The sequence below is a fragment of the Sporothrix schenckii genome (genome assembly GCF_000961545.1).
Source record: "Sporothrix schenckii 1099-18 chromosome Unknown Cont38, whole genome shotgun sequence".
Lineage (NCBI taxonomy): Eukaryota > Fungi > Ascomycota > Sordariomycetes > Ophiostomatales > Ophiostomataceae > Sporothrix > Sporothrix schenckii.
The window spans coordinates 478,901-503,322 of record NW_015971139.1 but is presented as its reverse complement, the minus strand read 5'-3'; the positions used below and the strand labels follow the sequence as shown (position 1 = coordinate 503,322).

The following is a 24,422-nucleotide window of genomic DNA, read 5'->3' as shown; positions in this document are numbered from 1 at the left end:
CGCGCGTCTACGGCAGCGCCATCTCTTTTGGCACCCAAAGGCCCACACAACCACCCACGAGACCGAGCCATACCATGAGATAGCTCTTCTTGGTGCAAGCAAAGCCCGACATGGCCTCGCCGAGGAGGCACGGATGAACGAAAAAGGATGGAACTCCAGTGATTGGATGGTACTGCCAGGAACATTTGACATTAGCATAGGGATCGTGTCAGGGCGTACGGCGTATAAACAATACAAGCCCCATCAGGGCATTTTCCATTTCTTGTCATTTAGGAAACCGTATTCGCCACAATACGTACGTCTGCAGATATGCCTCCGACGCTGCCCATGGAACGCAGCCGGTCCTGGAACTGCTCCGGCACAAGGTGCCGAAACACCGTGTCAATGCTCATCGGCGACTCGCCGTTGGGCAGGCCGTGCAACGAAAACCACAGGCACGGCGCCCGGTACGTCGGGTGCAGATGCACTTCGTACGTCACATAGCCGTAGTGGCCGCTGCTGCTGGCCGTCGCCCCTGCCGAGGGGGCCGCTTTTGTGAGCGCGGCGTCGTCGGCGTCTTCCGCCATGGCCATGGCCGCGTCACCGCCAACGCCGCTGTCGATGTGTTCGCCAAACGAAAACTGCCCCATCACATCCGCCAGCTCGTCGTCGTGCGCGGCGGCGCTGTTCTCGAGCGGCCGGGTGATTTGCAGATACGTCGTGGCGTCGCTGTCCAAGTACAAGGACGTGTTGAACGCCGTGCAGACCGACACGCGCCACCGTCGCCGCAGCGGGCCGAGCGTGGCCTGGCGGTAAATGCGGTCAAAGTCGTGGCAAACCTCGGTGAACTCATCGTGGGCGAGGAACGGGTAATCACGGAATTCGTCGCCGACGGCCGAGATGGACGACGAAGAGGCGGCCATGGTTGCCATGGCTGGCGGGTTCATTTTGCAAGCTATGACGACGGCATGCCGTAGGAAGCATTGACAAATAGGACAGTGAGGCTGTGAATTTCGTGAACAAACATTAAAATCCGTTCTCAAGCGGATAGGAAAGGCTATAGTGAGATGGGTAGAACCGTGATATGTGTGTGAGGAGAGACGTTGCGAGTTGGATTAGGCTCCGCATTTTGACGGCCGGTTTTGCCACGATTATGGTGGGGAAACAAGGCTACGAAAACTACGGTTCGCAACCTACTTCAACCACGGAGTGGACAGAGAACAACCTCCATTTCGCACAATCTTCAAGCACGCCATTTTATATTGCAAACGTTTATTTCTTTATGGAAACGAAATACCTGTGCCGTAAATCTAACGCCGTGCCCCCAATACATCCAAATCAGAGGACTGACCAAGTTTTGATGTAAAGATATGGAGAGCAATGAACAATAAGCCAAAAGTCGCAGTAGAAACAAAGTAAAGGGGAAAAAAACCCGTAAAGACATGAAATGGCGCAGAAATGGAAACGCAAGTATGTACAGCTTTTGTTGTGTTTGGATCGTTCCTCCCCTTTCACAGGCTTCGCGCCACAACACTACTGCTGCTGCTCCTCGTCGCCGTCCACGTCAATGAGGTTCTTGGCCTGGTACGCCTTCTTGGCCACCTTGGCCAGCGTCTCGTAGTCACCGCTCATGTCGCACATGGACCGGAACACGCCGTCCTTGTTCTTCATCAGCTCCCATGGGTGGCCGTACTCGACGAGCGAGCCACGGTCCAGCACCAGCACCTTGTCGTAGTCGGCAATCGTCTGCAGACGGTGCGCAATCGTCACAATCGTCGACGTCAGCTCGCGGAGCGTCTCCTGGATCTTGGAGTCCGTCGCGTAGTCGATCGACGCGGTCGCCTCGTCCATCAGCAGGATCGCCGAGTTCTTGAGCAGCGCCCGCGCAAGACACAGCAGCTGGCGCTGGCCTTGCGACAGGTTCGAGCCAGACTCGGTCACGGGCGACGACAGGTCCAGGAAGATGTTCTTGTTGGTCGCAACCGGCGACGAGGGCGTCGCCGGCTCCTCCGTCGAAGAGGTGGCAGCCACCGTCTCCGTGGCCGTGTTCGGCGTCGGCGTCGTCGTCAGCGTCGTGGCGCGGGCACTCGACGGAATCGACTCGTTGGGACCAATCAGCTGCACGCGGCGGAGAGCAGCGAAAATCTGCTTGTCCGAGAACGTCTTGAAGGGGTCCAGGTTGGTGCGGATGGTGCCCATGAACAGCGTCGGCTCCTGGGGCACGATGGTGATCGACTCGCGCAGGTCGCGTAGGCCAATCATGCCAATGTCTATGCCATCAATCAAGACCTTGCCCGTCTCGGCCTCAAGGGCGCGGAACAGAGCCAGCGCAAGCGAACTCTTACCAGCACCAGTGCGGCCGACAATGCCAACCTTCTCGTGCGGAGCAATGCGGAAGGTCAGGTTGCGCAGCACGGGGTCCAGCTCGGCGCGGTACCGGGTGGTGTAGTCAATAAACTCCACGGAGCCCTGGCTCGGCCAGTTGGCGGGCGGACGGCTGTCTTCAATCACGGCCGCCGCCTCCTGCTCGACGTCGAGGTACTCCTTAATCCGCTCCACCGAGTTCATGTTCTGCTCGTTCATGGCATACAGACGCACAAGCCACAGCATGTTCTCGGCAAAACCAATGGCGTAGCTGAGAGAGATGCCCGCCGAACCGGCATTAATGGTACCAAGGCTCAGAATGACAAACACGCCTGCGAAGAAAGCAACGAGATCGCCCAAGAGATCTGTGCGGAATGCCAGCCAGCGGTTAGCTGCCCACAGGTAGATAAACGGTCGGATCTGCGCGTTGATACGCGACAGGTTGTCACGGACAAAGCGGCGCTCGTCGCCATACGCGCGGATGGTTGTGACACCCGAGAGCGTCTCGCCAAACTGCTGGAACAGAGGACTGCGCTGGACCGACTCAAGACGCTTCAGGTCGCGCGACGCGCTTAGGTAGAACTTGCCCAGAACGATGTAGAGTGCCGTGATGAAAATACCGGCAACCAGGAAGCCGGGAGTTATGGACGCAATCAGGACTATGGTAATGCAGATGGCGAGGGCACACGACATGACGCTAATGGCCACAGGGGCCACCTCCTGGTCGACAGCCTCGAGATCCTTGCTGAAGCGATTCATCATCTGGCCGAGCGGGGTCACGTCGAAGAACTTGAAGCGGGCAAAAGACACCGAATGCATCAAGCGGTTGTGCAGTTTCCAGGACGCAGTCAGGGAACCGAAGAAGATCCAGAGATCGCGGATGAAGGCAAAGACAGCACCGACAAGACCAATGACAGCCAGGACGGTAATGTAGTAGTGCGCGTTGACCTCGGGTGCCATGAGGGCCTCGAGGGCAGAGTCGGCCTGGAAGACGGTCGAGTTCTTGGGGACCCACAGCGACCCAACCGACGTGATGTGGCTCACGGTGTTTGGCGAGAAGACGTGCGAGAGGGAGCGGGTGAACAGCGACGTCTGGCCGGCGGGGCCCGAGACGAACGAGCCAAGCGTCGCGTTGAGGTGCGACGAAGCCATGGATGCCATTTCGATGGACTTCTCAGCGTATTGGTTCGACCACTCCTTGATCCACAGGTTGGAGGCGACGAGAGAGAGCTGCTGGGAAGAGAAGACGCAGGCAGCAACAACCCAGAACCACCACGGCCCCATGGAACCAAGGTACAGCTTAATAACCGGCCACTTGACGGCGCCTGTAGCCTTGGTCTCCTCGAGAGCATCTTGCTTTTTGTTTACTTTGTTCTTCTTCGTACCGGCGGCACCGGCAGCAGCGGCACCGGCGGCGCCGTTACCATCACTGGGCAGAGACGGATCCGCAGCACCACCGTTGTCAATGAGTGTGGCGCCGTCACCGTTATCAGTCTGTTTGCCGATGCTCGAGGGCACGCGAGACGGGATACGCGAGATGTCGGCAGTGCTTGTTGCAGACTTGAGCTGGACCTCCTCACCGAGCACGCCCGAGGCAATGACCTCCTGGGACGGGCCCTGGCTAGTGATGCGGCCATTGTTCATGACGACAACAAAGTCGGAGAAGGGGACACAGAGCGAGATGTTGTGCGTGACCAGAATGCAAGTGCGGTTGCGCATGAGCGGGCCGCGAATGCAGTTGTTGAAGATCCATTGTGCCGTGTGCGAGTCGACGGCGCTCAGGCAGTCGTCCAGGAGCAGGTGACGGGAGTTGGAGTACAGAGCACGGGCAAGAGAGATACGCTGCTTCTGGCCACCGGACAGGGTAATGCCCTTCTCTCCGACCAGGGTCTCGTCACCGTTGTCCAGTGTCTCGTGCAGATCACGCTCCAGGGCGCAGGCCACAATGACGTCGCGGTACCGCTGCTCGTCAAACGGCGACGAGAAGAGAATGTTCTCCTTGATGGAAGCGTTCACGAGCCAGGCCTGCTGGGCGACGTAGGCGCACGTCTCCGCCAGATTGGTCTCCGGGTCGGGGCGGACATCCTCACGACTGCGGCCGCCAGGGAAGTACACCTTGCCGTTTATGAGAGTCATTTCGCCGAGCAGAGCCATGAGCAGCGAGGTCTTGCCGGAACCGGTGGGGCCAGTGATAACGTTGAGCTTGCCAATATTGAAGTCCACATCCAGGTCGAGAAGGCGGAAGGCCATGGAGCCGTCCTCGGCAACCACGTTCTTGCCACCCCATATGAAGCTGGCGTTGTTGCGGAAACCAATGACGCGTTCGCCGGTGGCTTCGTCGATGTTGTCCAGGCCGAGCTGGTCGAACTTCTCGGTCTCCTCCTCCGTCAGAAACTCCTCGATACGGTCAATGGAGACCTGGGCCTCCTGAACGTGGGCAATCATGTCGCCGAGCTGGTCGAGCGGGTACCGCAGCAGCATGAACAGGGAGATGGCAGTGAAGGCGACAGACGGGTACAAGGGCTTGTTCTCGACCATGGTGTAGATCAGGAAGCAGCAGAATGTAATCAGGATGGGGACCGTGTTCCACACAGCGACTGCGCATGCCCAGATAATGTAACGCTGACGAAGGGCCTGAAGCTCGGCGCGGCGCTTCTCGTCGACAATGTTGCCGAAGCGGAGCTCCCAGGCGAAGTACTTGACGATGCGGATATTCTGGAGAATCTCGTTGGTGGCGTGGATGCGCTTGTCGGTAGCGGCCATAATCTTCTTTTGGGTGGCGTTGAAAGCCTTGGCGAAGCCAATGTTGACCGGCAGGAGCAGCGCCATGACGATGAAGCCAGGGATGGCACTCAGGCCCATGACACGGTACAGCAGGACAACGGAGACGAGGAGCTGGGTAGGAGCAGCAGCAACCAAGAAATGCAGGTAGGCTGTGACCTCGGACACCTTGAAGCTGTCAACAGACATGAGGTTGATGATGGTACCAATGTTGGCCTGCTCATCCGACTTGTCGTCGTCTTTCTTCGCATCGTCGCCAGTAGCGGCCGCGGCATCAGAGTTGTCGGCAGTCGCAGCCGCGCCGTTCGCAACACCACCGGTAGCACCGCCCTGGTCGGCCTTCTTGAGTCCAAGCTTGCGCTTGATCGAGGCCACCCAGCCGGTCTCCTTTGCGCTGGGCTCGTTCGTCTTGTCAGACTTGCCACCGAGCACGGTGTCGTTGCCCGCGGCGGCCTTGCGGCGGAGAGCCTTGGCGTAGATCTCGCCCACAAGAACGGCGCGAATGTTGATGCAGATCTTGCGACCAATCCAGAGGGCCTGGTTGTCGCCGAACGAGCGGATCAGGTCGGAGACGGGCAGGAGGATGACGTAGAGCCACAAAACATTGAGAGGGGCCTGGTCGGGGTGCTCGACAAACTCCAGGATGGCCTTGAGCAGCATGGTCGGGGCAAAGGTAAAGAAACCAGACATGATGGCCCAGCCGGTCTGGACAAGCAGCGGGCGCTTAAAGTACAGCAGCAAGTGGATGCTCAGCGACAAGGTCTTCTTTACCTTCCGGTAGCGCGCCAGAACGGCACCAGCCTTGTCCTTGGCATTCAGATTCCAAATGCGCTCCATCTCCAGAGGCTCCTTGTAACCCTCCCACATAATGCTGTCGACCCAGGTGAAGGTGAAGTCAGAGAGAATCGAGGCAAGGCCCTCGCGCGAAGGCGGCAGACCATCCTCCCACTCCAGTAGAGCCGTCTTGTTGCCCTTGCGGGTGGTGATGGTCACGGCGAAGAGCAGCGACGTCAGGGAGAACTCGACAATCACGAGGACCTTGGCAAGGGGCGAGGTTGGGTGGATGAGGACGGAGCGGAAGATGGCGAGCGAGAAAAGCCACTGCGCCGAGTAGATCATGACGGTATGGTTCCACAGGTGAGGGATCTGCCACCGTGACTTGCCGGAGACGCCAGCGATCAGGCGCAGGTTGACGAAGAGGGCCGCATAGACCCAGGTAAGAAGGCCAACAACGGCGGCCGTGCGGCCCTTGGAAATAAGAACATCATTGTCGTCGGTTTCGTGTCCGGAAAAGGCGCCCTTGGCGAGGGCAATGACGTTCACGGCAATGAGGCCGGCAATGGCCAGCTCCTCGACGACAACCAGAAGAGTCTGGCCGGTCGGCCGGTCGGCCTGCACAATGGAGCCCTTGGTGGTGGTGCGGGCCAAGTGAATGGGACCGCCACCGATCACGAGGCCGTCATCGGCGTCCTCGTTGCCATTGTTGTCGTCATCGTCGTCGGCCACCGCCGTACTGCTACGGTTCGCAGAAGCACCGTTGCTCTCGTCGTCGCTGTCGAGAGGGCTTGGAGCGGGAAGCTCCGTGCGGCCTGCGGCGGACGACTGGCTGTCGAGTCTCTGGCGCACACCCTGGTAGCCGAGACCGGACTGTGGTTGCCTCCGTTTTAATTTGCGGATGCGGTGGATGGTCTGGACGGCGGCGACAAGAAAAGAAGCGGAAAGGACGATGATCGGGAGGTAAGTTTTGAGGTATCTTTGGGAAATGTGTTAGCAACCTCGACAAATTGGGACAAAGAGGTGCATGATGTTGCGCCGGGCATACGAAAGAATGCTCGAGCAAACACCACAAGAGAAAATAAAGAAGACTCTTACTCGCGCTGAAAGCAAACGGTGAAATCGTCAACGCGCCATATCGGCCAGGAGCATGACGCAACGGCCATGCTGATGAACCCCCACGCCGTTTCAGGAGCTCAGGTGCGGGAGCTGAGCTGGGGGTGAGATTGGAGAAGACGAGCAATTGGCGTCGAGTGACAAATCCGGAGAAGGAGATGAGGCGAGAAATGAGTAGAAAGGACAAGAGGAGGAACGAGAAAGAAGATGGGGAAAAGGGGAAAGGGAAAAGAAGACGAAAGGCGGAAAGAAAACAGCCAGCAACAGAAACGTACACTCAATTCCAAGAGACAAAGACGCAAGAAGAAGAAAAAAATAGAACAGGCAAAACAGGTACAAGCAGAAAAGCAAGTGAAAGAGATTTCGGTAGCAATGTCTTTTGGGGAAGCTTAATAATTTAAAGACCGCCTTTTGCACTAATTATTGCGTTTTTGGGTGCTGGACTCGGGTAGGCGTGCACTGTAAGCCGTGTCTTGCCAGCCAAGAACACAAGCGCCGTGGCGGTCGAAAGAAGGCCGATGTGTTCGCCGGCAGGAATTGTGTGTGGAGGACACGCGCTAGGTTGTTGGCGTTAGTTCAGGGTCGTCAAGAAGAGGCGACCAAACATTGTCGACGGTCGCAACTGATGGTGAGAGATATCTCGAGATCTGAAGTGCAAAGGAACAAAAAGAAAAGAAAAGGAGAAGAGAAGAGGCTAAAGAATCAAAAAGAGGGGGAAAAGAGAGAACCGAGAAGGAGCGCAGAGAACGACAACAGTAAATAGGGAAAGAGCAATGCCGAGGGCAAGGTGACATATGAGGAATTATGTCGACAGCAGAGGCAGCGACGAAGCGACGCAGCTACGGAGCAATTACAGTGAGCCGATAAGCTCGAGAGCATGCAAGCAAGCATTCCCAGGCTCACGCCGAATCCAGGAAAGAGCGGACGGGAAGGCTGCAAGCCTTTCAAGACAGCGAAAAGTCAGGAACGAGGCAAGTGGGGTCGATGTCTTGCACAAACAGATAGAGTAGCTCCTGTTGTGGATCATGAAGGCGCCGTCAATCTGCACGCGCAAAGTCGCATTTCTCCATTCGGAAGGCGCAACGGGACATGAGCACAGTGGCGCCCCCGAGCCAGTGAAGATTGGAACAGGGACAGCTGGATTTTCAATTTGTGCCATCTAGCATGAACGCATTTTGCGGTGCAAGAAATACAACCGACCATTGTCTTTTTCTCTTATTATTCTCGTATTTTCTCTTTTATTTTCTCGTATTTTTCTCTTATTTTTCTCTTAGTATCTCTAGTTAAATATCTAAAGTCTTAGCTTTTGTCTGCCAGGTGGGAACTACTTGACTGTCTCAGATGCTCGAGTGCTCTTCCCAGTCAAGTCGTTCATCGTGGAGTTGGATATGTTTCATCATATTGTTGCTTGCTCCATGCAATTTTCTAGGATCTTGATGCCCCAGGCTCCCATTTAAAAATATAACAGGCACCAAACAACTTAGAAGACGCCGGTCGGAATGATCACAAAAACAAAAAATAACTGAAGGGGATTGTTGCCTGAGCACCTCATCACGCCGTCGTTCAGGGCCAGGCAGGCAACGGCGCCAGGACAAGGCTGCCATACAGGCTACAGGAGAATGTGTATTGTCTCGATAAATCAGATAACGGTGTGAACGCTGAGAGGCCGCTAGTATTAAGGTTTAATTTGAAATGCTTGCCTGCCCTGAGCTCCTTCCCAATTCGACACAGTCCCGAACGCTCCCCGCCACCCTCTATCGCTAAACTAAGACGGTTTTCTCAACTAACTTGCAGCATAGAGTCAATTGCAACTGATTCCAACCCCTGTGGAACATGTTGCTTGATTTTGTACTGGATTTTTTTTCTTTTTTTTCTTCGTTTTGGCGCCGGGTGACGAACTCTGCGTGTTCAGAAATACGCGGGGTTGATGTGTCGTTTTGCACGCCACTGAAGAATTTGGCTTCGGCACAACGATGCATCGTTCTTACCCGCTGCGATGCCGTCCCGCTCCTTCCTCGAAGGGTCCGTTCAGCCCCCCGCTTTTGGCAACCACAAAAAGAGGCTGAGGAAGCTAGCATCAGCAGGAGAGGAACGAGGACGTAAAGAGAAGATGGAGACAGAAAAGAGGGGGAACGAGTAAATGTCTCCATAACTCGCGACATAAAAAGCACATGGCCGTGCCAAAATGGTGAATCCTTACTGAAGTACCCTATCCACGCTACCCTTTACACCGCAAGTCATCCCCATTCCACATAAGACCGGGAAAAGCCATGGCGGTCAAAATCCATATTCACTGTTTACTTACAATTTACTATGTGGCGTTTCAACGGCCATGTACGACATACGGAGGACGAACAGGTGTACGACGTGTGTTTGGCGCTCGAACTCGTTGCATGCTGCAACCAGGGCATTGTCAATGGGAGTGACATTACCAAACAGGCCCAGCTGGTCATGTCTCACTACTCCGTATTTCCCCGTCCTTTAATTGCTTCCGGCATACAACATACAGCTGCCTGTCTCGCCTTTGGTCAGCATTCCAGTGCCCGTCGACAACGGTGAGCGAGGGGCCACTATGTATGTCTTCACGAAAAAAGCAATACCAGGAACTGAAGTGAACGGAGCGCGAAGAAAGAATAACGCAACCTCGCCTCTTTCTTGTGCATGCGTCCATATGCATGCGACATGCAGCATGGGGTTTCTCGCATCCTGTGCAGATCGCCTCCAAAATGCAAAAATTAAGTGCCAAGGGTAATCACAATGAGGGCAGGTCCAGTTGGTCCGGGCTTGCACATGCTGTGCTCCCCTACCGTGACATACCTTGCACCTGGGAAGAGCACCCCGTTGTGGAGCCATGCGGAAAACGAGGGGAGACACGGCGAAGGGAGTCATCGGCCAGGCAGAAACGACACACCAGCCGCCATTTGATTTTTGTTCCTGGCAGCTGATAAGACGTATTAAAACGACATACGATGTACATCATACGGATTCTTTTGTCCCTGTGTATGAAAGCTTGTCTGGCCATTTTGATTGTCGGTCGGTGCAATAACAAATTATTGTCAAGAGCATGCTGAGCCATGTTTACCAAAGGCGTGCACCGAACATGTTGCCTTCAGAGTCCAGACTTCAACATGTGTGTCCGGACCCCGACTCTGGCTCACACCGCTGAATCCCATCCTGTGCTGTGCTCTACGTCGTATGCTGTATACTACCTGCAGCCTACCTCGTGGTTTCTTGTCCCGTGCCAACCAGTCGACCCGCCGCAACCGCGAGGCAAACATATGAAAATAATTTGTTCGATATAAAAATGCGCCGTCTTACGGCGTACGGCATAAGCATCTTTTCGTTCCCATTCACCTATCACACCACCCGCATTAGTATCTTCTTTCTTTGCTTCGCAGCTTCTGCGGCCCTGCCTGGCCATTGCATGTCCATTAAAGGATGTCTGCCGTCAAAATGTATCTTTTTGTCAAGGACCGTATTCAGTATTGCCTTGTCTACTTTTCTGGCTCTTTTGCGGCGTTCCTTTGAAGTAGGTTCGACTCTGTCGTCCCGTTTTTAGACCTTGCCCGGTGAAAGGTGCAGATCTCCCCAAGTGTGGTTCATCGTAGATCATCTTGTCTGCATGTCTTCCTTTGCTTGCTTTTTCTTTGCCGCTCTCGTCTTCTCCACCATCTCTGCAGCGAAACGTCCTCGTTGGTTTCTGTTCGACCAACGTCTTCGTATACATAAGGCACAAAGCATGAGAACTCAAGGCATGACACGTTGAATTCGAGCACAATGGAGTACTTGAAAGAAGCAAGACCATAACAAGCAAGGAAACAAGAGAGCGAATTACACAATCTCCAAAACGAACAACTTTCGATAAAAGCCCGGCCTTAAATCCAGCTCTCTATACTCGGCCATACAAAACAACTAGATTGTTCAGCGCTTACGTAGACGCAACTTTGAAGAGTTTTGTAACATTAGAAGGGATTGGCCGAGGCCACTGGATTGGGAACGAGACGTGTCTCAGATGCTTACGGAAACCAGTGGCTTCGTCCAGTTGAGTTAGCTGAGAAGATTTCACGGGGGTGGGCTCTCACCGTGCCCGACACAAAGATTGGCCAAAGGACACTTCAAGAAACAATGTGAATATGGTTTGGTAATCTACCTTCACCGAAGCCCCTTGCCGAAGCAAAGGAAATCAACTGAAGTTCTTCGTCGCTGGTCGTGGAAAAAAGTAAACAAAGAAAATTAACGTCGGTTCGTCTTTTATAAACAGTTTGGGTGCCCTTCCGGAAACAATACAAAGAAAAGCCCAGAAAAAGAAAATAGATGTAAAGAAACATTGTCAGAAAAACTCCACCGTCCAACCATAAGAAGTCTTTTTTGTTTTCTAAACCAGTACAAGACACAAAAAATATGTACCCGGTAAACGACGCTTTTATTCTTCTTCCATGCAACTTTTTTTTCTTTCTTTTCTGACAAAAACTGTCGGCGCATTCCTTGAAAATCATACACGCCTCCCCTTCTTTCTCCAATGAAACTGGACGGCGCCTCTCGCGTGTTTGAAAGGCGCTTCACTCCTCACAGTGCTTCTATCTTATAAAAAACACTGCATTCTCTGGGAGGGCATTTAAACGCGCATTGTGCGTCGTCGAAACACCCTGCCGAGACATAGTCGTCGCTGCAAGGCGACAACATCACGCGCGATGGTGACAACGGGCATAGACTTAACCCATGACAGCACCCATGCCGGACAGGTCGCCCTCCTTGGCGGCAATCTCAAAGTAACCGTAGATGATCCTGAAAAGACAGTTAGCGTTGCTCAAAAGTTCAAAATAGGCGGAGAGTCCCTCGCGGACAAAAACTTACGTGACGGCAAGAAGGGTACCGGTACCCGAGCCGAGAGCGCCCATCAGGTCGCTGGCCACAGACAGAGCACCAATGCAAGCACCACCAAAGGCGGCGGCGGTCGGGATGATGCGCTTGAGCTCCTTGTACATGCTCTGGTCACGATGGCCCGCCATCACGAGGCCCTGGTCCTTGAGCTGCTTGGCAACGTCGCGGGGGCTGGAGCCAGACACCTCAATCCAGGTCTTGGAGAAGATGGCGCAGGCCGTCAGCATGTACGCAATGTACACGACGGTGTGGATGGGGTCCAGGAGCGCGTCCTTGAAGTTGAGTGGGGGCGACATGTAGTAGACCAGGCCCGAGGTGGCAGATAGCTGGGCGGTGCCGTCCTTGGCCTCCCAGACACCAAAGAGCTGGACCAGCAGGTTCTCGGAGAAGCGCGAGTACAGCATCTGCGAGATGAGGAAGATGTTGGACGACAGAGCCGACTGCAGCATGATGGGCATGTTGGACGTGTAGAACAGGCGGACCGGGTACGAGCCGCGGGCACCACGCTGGCGCGACGACTTGACGGGGATCTCGACGCGGAAGCCCTGCAGGTAGATGACGGCCGCAAAGATGGCCAGGGTGGCCAGCAGGTTCATGACGTTGGGCAGGTTCTGGCGGTAGAAAGCCTCCTGCAGCGCGCGCTGCTTGTTCGGCCACGTGAGCAGCAGGTGGAAGAGGGCAATGACGGCACCCTCGTACTCGGGGCCACGGCCAGTGTTGATGCTGGTGGGCGAGAACGCCTTCCACATGATGGACTCGCAGATGTTGGTGGCAATGAACAGCGAGATACCGCTGCCCAGGCCGTAGCCCTTCTGCAGAAGCTCGTCAAGAAGGATGACAATCATGCCAGCGGTGACGAGCTGCAGGATGAGCAGGCAGACGATGCCGGCGCCGAGCTCCGAGGGAGGACCGTAGAGGCCGGTGAAGACGTAGACGGTGGCAGTGCCAATGGACAGGATGACGGCAAAGAGCTTCTGGGCGCTCTGGTACAGCTCGCGGTCCGACTTGAAGTCGAGGTTGACGTCGATCATGTGGGTGCCGGCAAGCAGCTGGAAGACCATGCCAGACGAGATGATGGGGGTAATGCCCAGCTCCATCAGAGTGCCGCGGTTGGAGGCCATCATCATGCGCAGCCAGTAGAGCGGGTCGGAGGTGTCGGACGAGACAATGCCGTACAGGGGCATCTGGCTCATGATCAGGAAGACGAGGAGCGTCAGACCCGTCCACATGAGCTTCTGGTTGAAGGGGATCTTGGTCTCCGGCTGCTGGACCTCGGGGAGGAACGGCACGAACGGCTTGACGAGGTCGAGGAATCGTACTGCAGAGGACGGAGAACACGGTTAGCCGGCAGCACTAGGAGAGATGGTAGAAAAAAAGTCCAGGGCCGATAATGGCGCACCACGCGACAGAGCGATCTGGTCTCGCGACACATTGTCGCTGTGGAATTTTGGAATATCACAACATGGACATCCCCTCATCACCATCACCATCACCATCACCATCACCATCACCATCACCATCACCATCACCATCACCATCACCATCACCATCACCATCGCCATCACCAACGGCACTGCGCAATCGCAAAGTACTTACAGCTGCTCATCTTGACGGTTTGTATCGATAGCGGCCCTGAAATGGCTTTTGTCGAGAAAGAAAACGGTGAGGAAAAGGAGTGGACGAAGAGAAGGGACGACACGAAAAAAGAACGAAGAAACGAAAAAAAAAAAAGACGAGTCGGCCGGATTGCAGCACACCCTTCTCCTATTAAACAATTAAACGAGAAAGAAAGGGAGAATGAATACACGAGAAGCAACGGAAACAGCGGGAAAGAAAAGGGAAGAAGGGAAAGGAGAAAAGGAAGAGGTGTTCACAGTGATGGATGCGAATTGAGTGGAGGCTCGAAAGGACACGACAAAAAAGGGGTGGTGCGCTGAAGCTGGGAGAATATGGGAGAAAAATCCCCCCTACAGCATATTAGCGCGGTAGCTCCGCCTGCCACAACGCGCGCACAAATGCGAACAAGCTGTGATCTGGCTTCAATTGAGCAACCTGGCCTCGCCCAACCACCAGTGTGGAGGTGCACGTGACGCCGTGCTTCACATTCCCTACCGCTGCCCCATGTCAAGCCCCTTGAGCCCCAAGCTTCGACGCGACTTCCCGATACGGACTAGATCGATAGCTTTAAACTTTCCACCTTTTGCGATCTCATTATTATTCAGTTACCCGGAGTTCTTTGAGTTCGCTCACGTGCATATCTCAAAATCAGGCAAGGCTCTTACACAAGGTTTCCATCACCTCCCTCACAACAAACGAGACTCATGTCGCGGCCCAGCTTTGCCAGTTTTTGTTTGCCTTGCTCATGAGAAGCAGTCTCACATACATTTTTCGCCAGTTTGCACGACATGCGCTGGCCTTGACAAAACCTGCAATGACGCGTCCAACCGAGCCGCTGGTCGTTGTCCTCGGCTCGACAGGCACAGGAAAATCCGATGTAAGACAACCGGTTCCTCGTAGCAGTACGCTTTATTTCGTATTTATTGGCTTTTTACTATTTTTGCTATCATTGCCATTATTGCTTCCTTTACTGACTACACAGCTTGCGGTCGAGTTGGCCAGCCGCTTTAATGGCGAGATCATAAACGTCGATGCGATGCAAATGTATCGTGGCCTGCCCGTGACGACTAACAAGATCTCGGTCGAGGAGCAGCGAGGCGTGCCGCACCACCTGCTGGGCACCATTGGCCTGCATGAGCCAACGTGGCATGTCGACCGCTTTAAGCGAGAAGCCTCGCAGATTATCCAGGAGATCCGCCGCCGGGGACGACTTCCCATTGTCGTTGGGGGCTCGCAGTACTACACTGACGGCCTGCTATTTGAAGACCACCTCGTTGAAAGTGCATCTGGGGGTGAAGACGGCGACGGTGCAGCAGGAGAGGACCCCACACTCACAGGAAACGGAAACGATGAGGTGCTAGTTGACAACAGCGTACAGTATCCAATTCTCAATGAGTCAACAGAGACCTTGCTAGCTGAGCTCACAAAGGTCGACCCTGTCATGGCTTCACGCTGGCACCCCAACGATCGGCGCAAGATCCGGCGGTCGCTGGAAATTTTCTTGACGACAGGGCGGCGAGCATCAGATATCTACGCCGAGCAAAGAAAGCGCAGAGAGGAAAGAGAACGAGAAAGAAAAGAGGCGACGGCAGCTGCAGCCGAAGGCAAACCCTGGCAGACACTCTTGCTGTGGGTGTACGCCAAGCCCGACATTCTGAACGCACGTCTCGACGCTCGCATTGACACAATGATAGAGCGCGGGCTGGAACAAGAGGCCAACCAAATGTACGACACGCTCCAGGAAAGCGCCGCGCGGGGAGTGCCGGTCGACCGCACCAGGGGCATCTGGCAGTCGATTGGATACAAGGAGATGGAGCCCTACGTGGTGGCCCAACGGGCACAAAACAACCATGAGGCGGCCACACCATCCGATGCTGGTGCTGCCGGTGATTCTGTTGAGGCCACTGCTGGCCAGGCGGCCGCACCCGACATTGCCAAACTTCGTGAGACCGGCCTTGACGGCATCAAATTTGGTACCCGCCGCTACGCCCGGTACCAGCTGCGCTGGATCAAGCACAAGACGATCCCCTACCTGGCCGACGTGGGAGCCCTCGACCACCTTTATCTGCTGGACAGCACCGACAAGGCGGCGTGGCAGACGAACGTGGCCGAGACGGGTGTTCGCCTTGCCGAGGCTTTCTTGGCAGGCGATGCCGGGGCCCTTCCAGCCCCCGTGGACGTCTCGGAGACGGCGCGTGAGGTGCTCACGACGACCATTGCCGCCAGCCGCGGCACACTGAACGATGCACCGGAGAAAATGGCAGCACAGCAGCACACGTGCGCCATCTGCCACGTCACGCTGCAGACCGAGGACCAGTGGAACAAACACCTGCGAAGCTCACGGCACCGGCGAGTGCTGCAGAAGCAGAAGCGACGCGCGCTGATTCCCGCGCCGAATTTGCCCGTTCCGGCGATCATAGACGAAGCAGTACCGGCTGAGGGTGCGACTGATCCTGTTGAGACACCGGATGAGACCGCGTCCCTGGTGGATAAGCTGCCAGTCTCTCAACAGCCATGATGTACCAAACGATATGTGTCATGGCTTACATTTTATATTCTGTTTTCCCTTTGATTTATGTCTTGGAATGTACATAGACGACATAGAACTCATATACCCTTTTTAACTTTTTCATTTGGAACAAACAAATATTCAAACAAAAATCAAACTGATATCCTTTTGATGCAATCCACATGACCTCTGCTTTCACCATGTTTTTATTTGTTTTTGGTGTTACTTTTCTTTTCTTTTCCTCACCACCCTCAGGCGACAATCTGGTTACCTACGCTGTTGAAAGCTTTGTTGTTTACTGTCTAGATTTTGCTTTGTAGATACTACCTTGTTTGATTTTACTTTATTTTGACTTTTCAATCTATTTTAATTATATGTATACGTTCTTTTCCTTAATTAAATCATTACCATTTTTTTTTAAAAAAAAAAAAAAAAAAAAAAAAAACTACCCCGATATTGAATGCACGGAGTACATGGAGTCTAGAAAGAAGATGTCACAGCCGGCATATGCGTTGGCTGGACCTGTCTGATGTCGTGTGCTCCGCGCGCCGTTCAATTCGCCGATCGGGATCGTCACTTTACATTCGACCGATACTTCGGCCGTGTCGACTCTAGACGTGACCAGTGCATGCAGTCATTTCTTATCCATCACAATGACATGCCCTCTTGGTTCATCCAGATGCCTAGAACACCCCGTACGATGTAGTCCAGGACATTTGGCCATGAGAACGTCCATACAGATTCGACTTATCTTGCTTAAGCTCAAAGATGCTGACGCTGCTACGACATAACTTGCTGACGCCACCATGCCCGCCGCGTGCACGAAATGAAGTAACCGCCAAGACAATATCAACTGGGGAATGCGAGTGCTGCTCTGAGGAAATGTGAAGAAAGGGGGCCAAAAACATCTCGTCGTAAGCTAGAGGTCCAGACAGGGAAGCCACAGGAGGAGACCTGGCAGGAATTTCCGTAGATATTTCCGTTGAATAGAGTAAGACGTTAGTCTATCAAAGCTTTGTCCCTTTTTCCATTTCATTTGTACTGACAAAAATAGCATGGCCAAGCCACAACAAACTTCAAATATGACGACAAGAAAAGGGGCAGAAGACGACAGAAATAGAAAGAAAGGTGAGAGCAAAACGAGGCAGGAGGGAAAGGACACGGAAAGGACACGAAAAGGGAAAGCGCGATGCAGGGGCCCTACTACTCCGTACAAGCTTACGAAATCCTTCTCAGCCCTGGGGCAACTTTATCAGATCCTCAATGCATCAGAATCCGGAAACAGAACAGTCTGGCTATATGTATGCCGTACAATAAAGCACATGAATCCTGCTTCGGACTATGAATTTGCGATCAATACGTTTGCACTGTGCGAAATGAGGCACGCTATCGTGGTCGGAGATTTTTATTATCAAGGTCACGTGCGTACTTTTATTAGTGCCCCGCCAAACGGGGTCACGGAGGGATCTGTTTCCCGACTGCTATTTGGCAGCCGTCAGACTGACAGCAATTGCCCGAAAGCAGAAAAAACTGTGTACAAAGCCAAGAGCAACGTTTTTCCCCGGCGACAGAGTCAGTCGTATCTTGGTGCAACTCATAGTCTACTTATCTCTGCTGTTCACCTTGTTAAATACGCTGTATTTCATTTCATGGTGCATTCCGTATTGGCGTAACCGTATTCGCCATGCTGCAGCGTACAGAGTAATTGCTGTGTAATACGTAGTAACCAGGCTCCGAAGTGAGATGAAAGACATGGGTATTTCCACGGCTGCGGTAAATGGGTAGCCGTTCCCAGATCGCGCGCGGGAACGAGAGTAATAATGCGCGCCAGCCTTTGGGAGACAATTCGACAGAAACAGAAGCTACGTTTTGCACATGGGCCAATCGGCCAGATTGGTATCCGTTCGTAGATGGAAAGACCCAAGGGCCAAAGAAAGAGAAGGAACCATCCACGTAGTTCAGCGCTCCAGGCAGCACATGTGACATAATGTTCTGCAACTTCACTTCGATGCACTTGCCTTTTATTCCTATTTTCTGTTCGCTTAGTGGGCGCGACTTAAAACGTATCTTTTTCCATATCCCTTTCCATTACATCGGATGGTCCCCTGAGTCTGGCCTTGAAGTCGCTCCTGCCTCACGCAGACACTGTACGGCGCCGTTCTTCTCCCATTGCTGCCTCTTTGTACTTCTTTGTGCTTTCTTTTCTGGTCACTCTCACCATCATTCTTTCCTTTTGCCTGCCAACTTTTGGCTTTGGACATCTTTTTGCCGCCGACACCCCTCCCTCGCGCCTTCCCCACCTGACGGTCTCGACTGGGCCGTTGTTCTAGTATCTCGAATTTTTTATCGTTTGATTTTGTACACTCTTTCTTTCCGACTTCATTCCTCCTTACATAACCTCAACGGAGACATATCGCTTTACCCACCGCGCAGCATTTCTTGTTCAACTCCAACGTGACACGCCCATCCTCGGCCACTTGGACACTGAGGCTTCCAACGTCAACGAAACCTTCACCCCGAAGCAGCTGAATACGTCCCTTCAGCCCCCCCTCCCCCCAAAACACACAATCGAAAGCAACGAAACACAGGAATCAGACAAGCTGTCGATCGCCCCGTCTCACCACCTCGCCACCTACCACGAGGGGTGAGAAAGCCTCCCCCCAACACTCTTCATCCATCTCCCTTTTCTCACGTGAGATCTCAACGACTTCATCCTCAAACGCGTTATCGCCACATACCTCAACACACCTCATTATATCTCTCCTGCTCGTTCGGTGTCTTCGCAAAGTCGCACTCTGCTGTCAACCGGCATTGCCGCCATGGCGTCCTCATCCACCCCCGGCCCTGCTGCCGGTGGCCATTCATATGGCGGCCCGAAGCCGCCACGCATTCTCGCATGTGTCCTTTGCCAACATCGCAAGATCAAGTGTGACCGCACATTTCCTTGTGCCAACTGTACTAAGGTGAGTTTATGCTTTCCACCTCCCGCGAGACGCTGAATCTGTTGCGTGCGTTCTATTGAAACCTCCATGCTTCTCTCTCTTCCCTTCCCGCCTTCCGGAGACAGGGGGCCCCAGCAGCTCATTCGTGTATTGTGGGGTGAGAGGTACAAGAGGGCGATAGACAACCTCATTTCACTTCCTTGTATGTTCTAGAATGACTGACAGTTTGTGGATGGAAAGGCCAATGTATCATGTACGCCCAGCACCCCCGCGCCGGCGAGGAAGCGCCGGAGGCCAAATCAGGACCTGCAGGAGCGACTCGCCCGCTGCGAAGAGCTGCTCAAGGTGTACTCGAGTGCGAAGCCCCCCGACGAAGACTCCAGTCCCATGATGGAAACCCCGCAGAACATGTTCAACCACGAGTCCGCGCTCAAGTGGAACCCGCCAGGCAAGCTCATTGTCGAGGACGACGGTGGCGTCCGCTTTGTCGACTCGGTTATGCTGGGCACCATCCACGAAGAACTGCGCGCCATGCGCGAGATTATCGACAGCGAAGACAACGAAGACATCACACCCGATACGACGGCAACACCCGACGACAACTCCGACCTCCTCCTGCTCGGCAGCATGCACGGCACCGGTGGTGGTGAATCAGGGAGCCCGGCTGCCCCTGCCACGCTTGAAGAACTGCAGCCATCGGCCGCGCACATCTTCCGGTTGTGGCAGATCTTCTTGGAGCGCGTCAACCCGCTCACCAAGATTGTCCACGTGCCCACGCTGCAGCCCTATCTGGTCGATGCTACGAGCACTTCGCCCAACGTGCCCCCCAGCGTCAGGACGCTTTTGTTTGCCATCTACACGCTGTCTACGGTGTCCATGACGCCTGACGAGTGCCTGAACATGCTTGGCTACTCGCGCGAAACGGCCCTGCAGCGCTTCTCGAATGGCGTGCGCCTGTCCCTGATTCGGACCAACTTTATGAAGTCCTACGACTTGGAGACGCTCCAAGCGCTGGTCATCTACTTGGTGAGTTCCACTGGCCGACAGCTACCGTATTTGTTTATATGCAAAAAAATGGTGCTAACCAGTGTCTAGATCTCTTTGCAGGGACGCTACAATCGTCACGCCTCATGGATTCTTAACGGCGTCGTGCTCCGCATCGCGCAAAAGATGGGTCTGCACCGCGACGGCGAGGTCCTTGGTCTGAGCCCCTTCGAGACTGAAATCCGTCGGCGGGTGTGGTGGCAGATTATCATGGTGGACGCCAAGTATGCGCTCATGTCGGGTCTCAGCCATTCGATGATGCCCCGCGTTTGGGACACAAAGGAGCCCAAAAACGTCAATGATGCCGACCTCTTCCCCGCCGCGACCGAGCCGGTCCAGGATCGTGACGGTCCCACCGAAATGATCATGGTCATGGTGTTCAACCGCATCGCGCGGTTCCTCGCCGATACACCCGGCGTTGAGCCCCTGATTCTGATGAGCGACCACGAGGTGTTCCGGGGTCCGAACGGCCCCTCGAGCCTGCATATCGAAATGTACCGTGGGCTGATTGCCAAGCTCGCGACCAGCTTGCTGGAAATCACGGACAAGTTCTGCGACCCGACGGCGGGGCCGTTGCACGAGATGGCGGTCGAGGTCAAGGCTGAGATCTTGCAAAAGTTGGAAAACTTGCTGATGCCGGCCCAGGAGCGTGAGTTCAGCGATGAGGTCAAGACGCCCGCGGACAACGTGTTCCAGGTGGCCGTCGAGGCGGCAACGCACGACAACGAGCTCAAGATGAAGGCCAAGAACAATCTGTTTGCGTGGTTCTCGCGCCTCTACTTTCAGGACAACATGTTCATGTTCATTGTCGGCCAGCTGTGCATCCGCACGACGGGCAAGCTGGTCGAGAAGGCGTGGATCGCTGTCGAGAACACCTACGACCAGTACCCCGACCTCTACGACGTCACGCAGCGGTCCTACTACCAGATTGCCAGCTTTGTCCTGCGCGCCTGGCGGACGCGCGTCGACGTGCTGCGCGCGCGCGCCAGCCTGACTGGCCAGCCCGTCCAAGTGCCCGAGTTTATCGCCAAGCTGCGGGCGACCATGCCGGTGCAGGACGACACCGCCTCGACCTCGTCGGGGGGCGCGGCACAATCGGCGACGGAGCCATCCATCAAGAGCGAGGCGTCGTCGGCATCGCTGTCCAAGGTGCCCGGGCTGGGGATGTCCGCTATGCCGTCGGCGGGGCCGTCGACAGGGCCGGGCACGGTGACCATCAGCAACAGCTACGACCCAATGGACAGCATAAACACGGCGACGGTCGCGGACCCGCCTGTGCCGTCGATTGATGAGCTGTCGCTGCTGGGCGACGACAAGGCGATGCTGCCGACGACAAACGACCAAGTGCTGGACCAGCTGCTGGCGCAGTCGTACATGGACCCCAACACCATTGACTGGGACATGTGGGGCAGCATGATGCCGCCGGGCTCGGTGGCGACGCCGTTTGACAACTTTAATACCATGCCGAACACCCAGTGGTGAGATTGCGTGTCTTTTGTTTTTGGTTGGCTCGTCCGACCTGGTTGACGGCTCTTGACATCCGGTTCCGGCGTTTTTCATACCCTCGTATCCTCTTCGTCTTTTGTTATTTTTTTTATTCACTTTCAGTTGTCTATTGCTTTTACGGTCGGTGATGTCGCATTTCTCTCCTCTCCCCACGGACCTGTTTTTTTTTGGTTATCTTTATGGTTTTCTATTTTGGTTATTAGAATGGGCGATGGGATTCAAATGTCGTGCGCGAACAATACATGTGCGATGCGAGCATCAGACGGGACCTAATATGGACGATATTTCAACGGTGTTTACAGGGGCTGCCTTGTGAGGGGCGGAACGGTGAACAAGGAGACGATGGTTTTGCCCAGCATCATGGGAGAGAGAGCATCACTCTCCCCTTTCGCGTCACCGCTATATTCCTCCTTCCTTGGACGAGGGTACTTAGAGTGTAAGAATATGTAAGGACAACCATTTATGAAGCACAGACATTGCATCGCAATACTTTTCATCCATGACCGTCATCTTTTTATAAATATGCGCCATCTGCCGCGTAATGTGTTTGCCTGTATACAATGCCTCGGACCGGTTAATGGGACATTCCCCGGTAAAACAGAACCGTTCTATATGAAAACCGTTTAAAATACGAATGTAAGATGCCTTGGGATTGTCGCCTGGTATAGAGGCTGAAACGTGCTTCCTGTTTGTTCCCGGGTTCTCTGACACATTTTACATCAATTCAATATGTCGTACAAACGCCTTCAAAACGACTTACAAGGCTGAATGAAGAATGTCGTTTTAGGGGCCTTAAAATACGTACACCGAATTGAATTACGCAAGTACGTCGTACGTAGTCGTTCCAGTTGCCTAGCGACTCCTTTTTTGGAGGAGCCTTGTTCCCCCGTCATTATTTTTAAATATATTTTCAAAACTCTCTTGAGCAAACCGCCTGGGATAAGATGTGAGCGGTCCACAGGGCTTGGCAACTGACTGCTGGGTGTAAGAGACCCAAATGGGCCGCGCAGGCTTACAAAAACAACTGTTTTTGTCCAGGAGGAACGACGCACTACAAACGAAAAGGTACCAGGAATGCTGACTCACTTCTACGGCAACACACACTTTTCTTTTCGCATTTCTTGTCTTGTTTTGGGTACGAAATACGGAGTACGACGACCGTCCGCTCACTGGAAAACCAAGTTCAATGTGTAGCAGGGGAACACTACTCATAACAATCACCAAAGTTGCACAATCTCCGGGGACGAGGGAGAGAATGGTCCACACGGTGTCATTGTGCGGCTGTAGCGAATCCCAGGCCCAATCAGTATTTCGACCAGGTCCGATAATGCAAAAGTCGTACTCCTTACGAATGTACTCCCGTACGCCGTAGTCCGTACTCCGCATTTTGCTATGCTGGGAGTCAAAAAGAGAAACCTTTTGCCAAACGTCCGTCTGCGAACGGGACGGTAGAAGTGGGCACGTTTCTACGTTTGTCTCTTTTCGTTGGCCGTGTCCCTTTTTGTGTTGTTGTCTGTTCCCGCCCATCACTGGTCTTTTCTGTCCCCCGAGAAATAAAGTATGTAAGAGCCGTACGGGTATGAAAACCAAAAAGTCGCGCGGACGGTCAGAGCCACCACTTTATGTCCGACGTGTTTGTCGTCCACGTCTCGAAATCCACAAGATGGGACGACAAAAGTACGACGTTCGCTCAAACTGAAATGTGAAATATGGACGACAGAGATAACAAACACCCGACGATGGGGGACAGAGGGGACAGTTGGGACAACCGATTCAGTGAAGAATGCACACTCGTCACAAGATTTCGTGACATAGTCGGGACCGACCAAAGTCCCGATGCTGGGGCTTGCGACTAACTTCTGTTCCCCAAGGCAGCCAGATCCATTGGCCAACACGGCACATCGGCGACAAGTCAAACTCCGGCCGACATTTCTCAGCTGGTTCCCAAGGACCACCATCAGAAATCAACCCCCTGCTGGAAGGATCCCCGTTTTCGTTTTCCTTCTTTTCAGAACCGTGCCGCACTTTGGATGGAACGTCTTGATTTGGTAGCTGTCTTTTTGCTTCTCACAGTCGTGAATCGAAGGGATGGAAGATGAACTGTCCTCTCTCTGCTGTTCTCTGGCTAGGTCCTGTAAGATAGCTTTCTCGAATAAATCGGAATAGGAAACCTCTTTTTGACTATTCCCCCGTCCTCGATAATCCTAGTATCCGGTCAAGGTAAGCAGTCCTTTCTTTCCCTTGCAGCTAACAGGGCCGCTCTTCGCGCCTTGCTCATTAATTCGGAAGCCTACCGATTGCGCGTCGGTGCATAAGAAGGAGCCTGAGGATGACCCCCCAAGAACACATTGCTTGTCTGTTTAGGGTAATACAAACGCGTCCAGGAGCGCCAAGTAGGCTGCGACACAAATAAGGCAAGGAGGATCGTTCAGGGGAGAAAGGCCGTTTCTTATTCGTTTTCCGTTTCGTCTAGTCTGTCGAGTCGCCCATTTCATGAGGCCGGAACGGTCCAATACGACGTAGAAGGAAAGGAAGGCAGCCGTTTAGCGCTCGCATCTAATAAAAACAGCGCTAACGCGCGGACCTAGAAAATTCTCAATGTAATACCACTATTCCGCAAAATACGGGGTTTACTAGAGCCGCTATTCCAATAGGTTTCCACCAAAATTTGGACGTGGCTCCACCAGAAGTCGCCCACAAAGGCTCCCTGATCCGCCGTAAGACGAAGAACCACGTTGTTTCTTAACCCCTCGGGGATTGCAGCGAATCTCACCGACGGCGTTCAGAAAGCCAAGACACAAGCCCAAAAAGGAGTTAAGAAACAAGCTTTCTTCTCCCAAGACACGCCAAAGCCCGTCCGGCGCCCAGGCGTGTACTTATTTCCTCTTGGCTTTTGGCTTTTGTACCTG

At 53.9% G+C, this 24,422-nt stretch overlaps 5 protein-coding genes across 5 annotated transcripts; 3 read left to right on the top strand and 2 right to left on the bottom strand.

The window, feature by feature from the left end:
• Positions 1-269: 269 nt before the first annotated feature.
• On the bottom strand, positions 270-926 carry SPSK_10715 (uncharacterized protein; the record flags this gene model as incomplete). The annotated part of the gene is made up of 1 exon (XM_016737017.1): positions 270-926. The coding sequence occupies one exon, from the start codon at positions 924-926 to the stop codon at positions 270-272; it is 657 nt and encodes a 218-aa protein (XP_016591872.1).
• A 500-nt stretch (positions 927-1,426) lies between these two features.
• On the top strand, positions 1,427-6,792 carry SPSK_05813 (uncharacterized protein; the record flags this gene model as incomplete). Its single annotated transcript, XM_016732524.1, has 6 exons — positions 1,427-1,449; positions 1,497-2,206; positions 2,267-2,901; positions 2,935-6,018; positions 6,082-6,261; positions 6,307-6,792. The coding sequence occupies 6 exons, from the start codon at positions 1,427-1,429 to the stop codon at positions 6,790-6,792; spliced, it is 5,118 nt and encodes a 1,705-aa protein (XP_016591871.1).
• A 4,934-nt stretch (positions 6,793-11,726) lies between these two features.
• Positions 11,727-13,501, bottom strand: SPSK_06140 (protein transport protein SEC61 subunit alpha; the record flags this gene model as incomplete). The annotated part of the gene is made up of 3 exons (XM_016732847.1): positions 11,727-11,799; positions 11,869-13,213; positions 13,492-13,501. 3 exons carry the CDS (start codon positions 13,499-13,501, stop codon positions 11,727-11,729), a joined length of 1,428 nt encoding a protein of 475 aa, XP_016591870.1.
• An 825-nt stretch (positions 13,502-14,326) lies between these two features.
• SPSK_06172 (tRNA dimethylallyltransferase) lies at positions 14,327-16,030 on the top strand (the record flags this gene model as incomplete). Its single annotated transcript, XM_016732879.1, has 2 exons — positions 14,327-14,389; positions 14,495-16,030. 2 exons carry the CDS (start codon positions 14,327-14,329, stop codon positions 16,028-16,030), a joined length of 1,599 nt encoding a protein of 532 aa, XP_016591869.1.
• Positions 16,031-18,840: 2,810 nt separating this feature from the next.
• SPSK_05942 (c6 zinc finger domain containing protein) lies at positions 18,841-21,489 on the top strand (the record flags this gene model as incomplete). The annotated part of the gene is made up of 3 exons (XM_016732650.1): positions 18,841-18,984; positions 19,189-19,989; positions 20,059-21,489. The coding sequence occupies 3 exons, from the start codon at positions 18,841-18,843 to the stop codon at positions 21,487-21,489; spliced, it is 2,376 nt and encodes a 791-aa protein (XP_016591868.1).
• Positions 21,490-24,422: the final 2,933 nt, after the last annotated feature.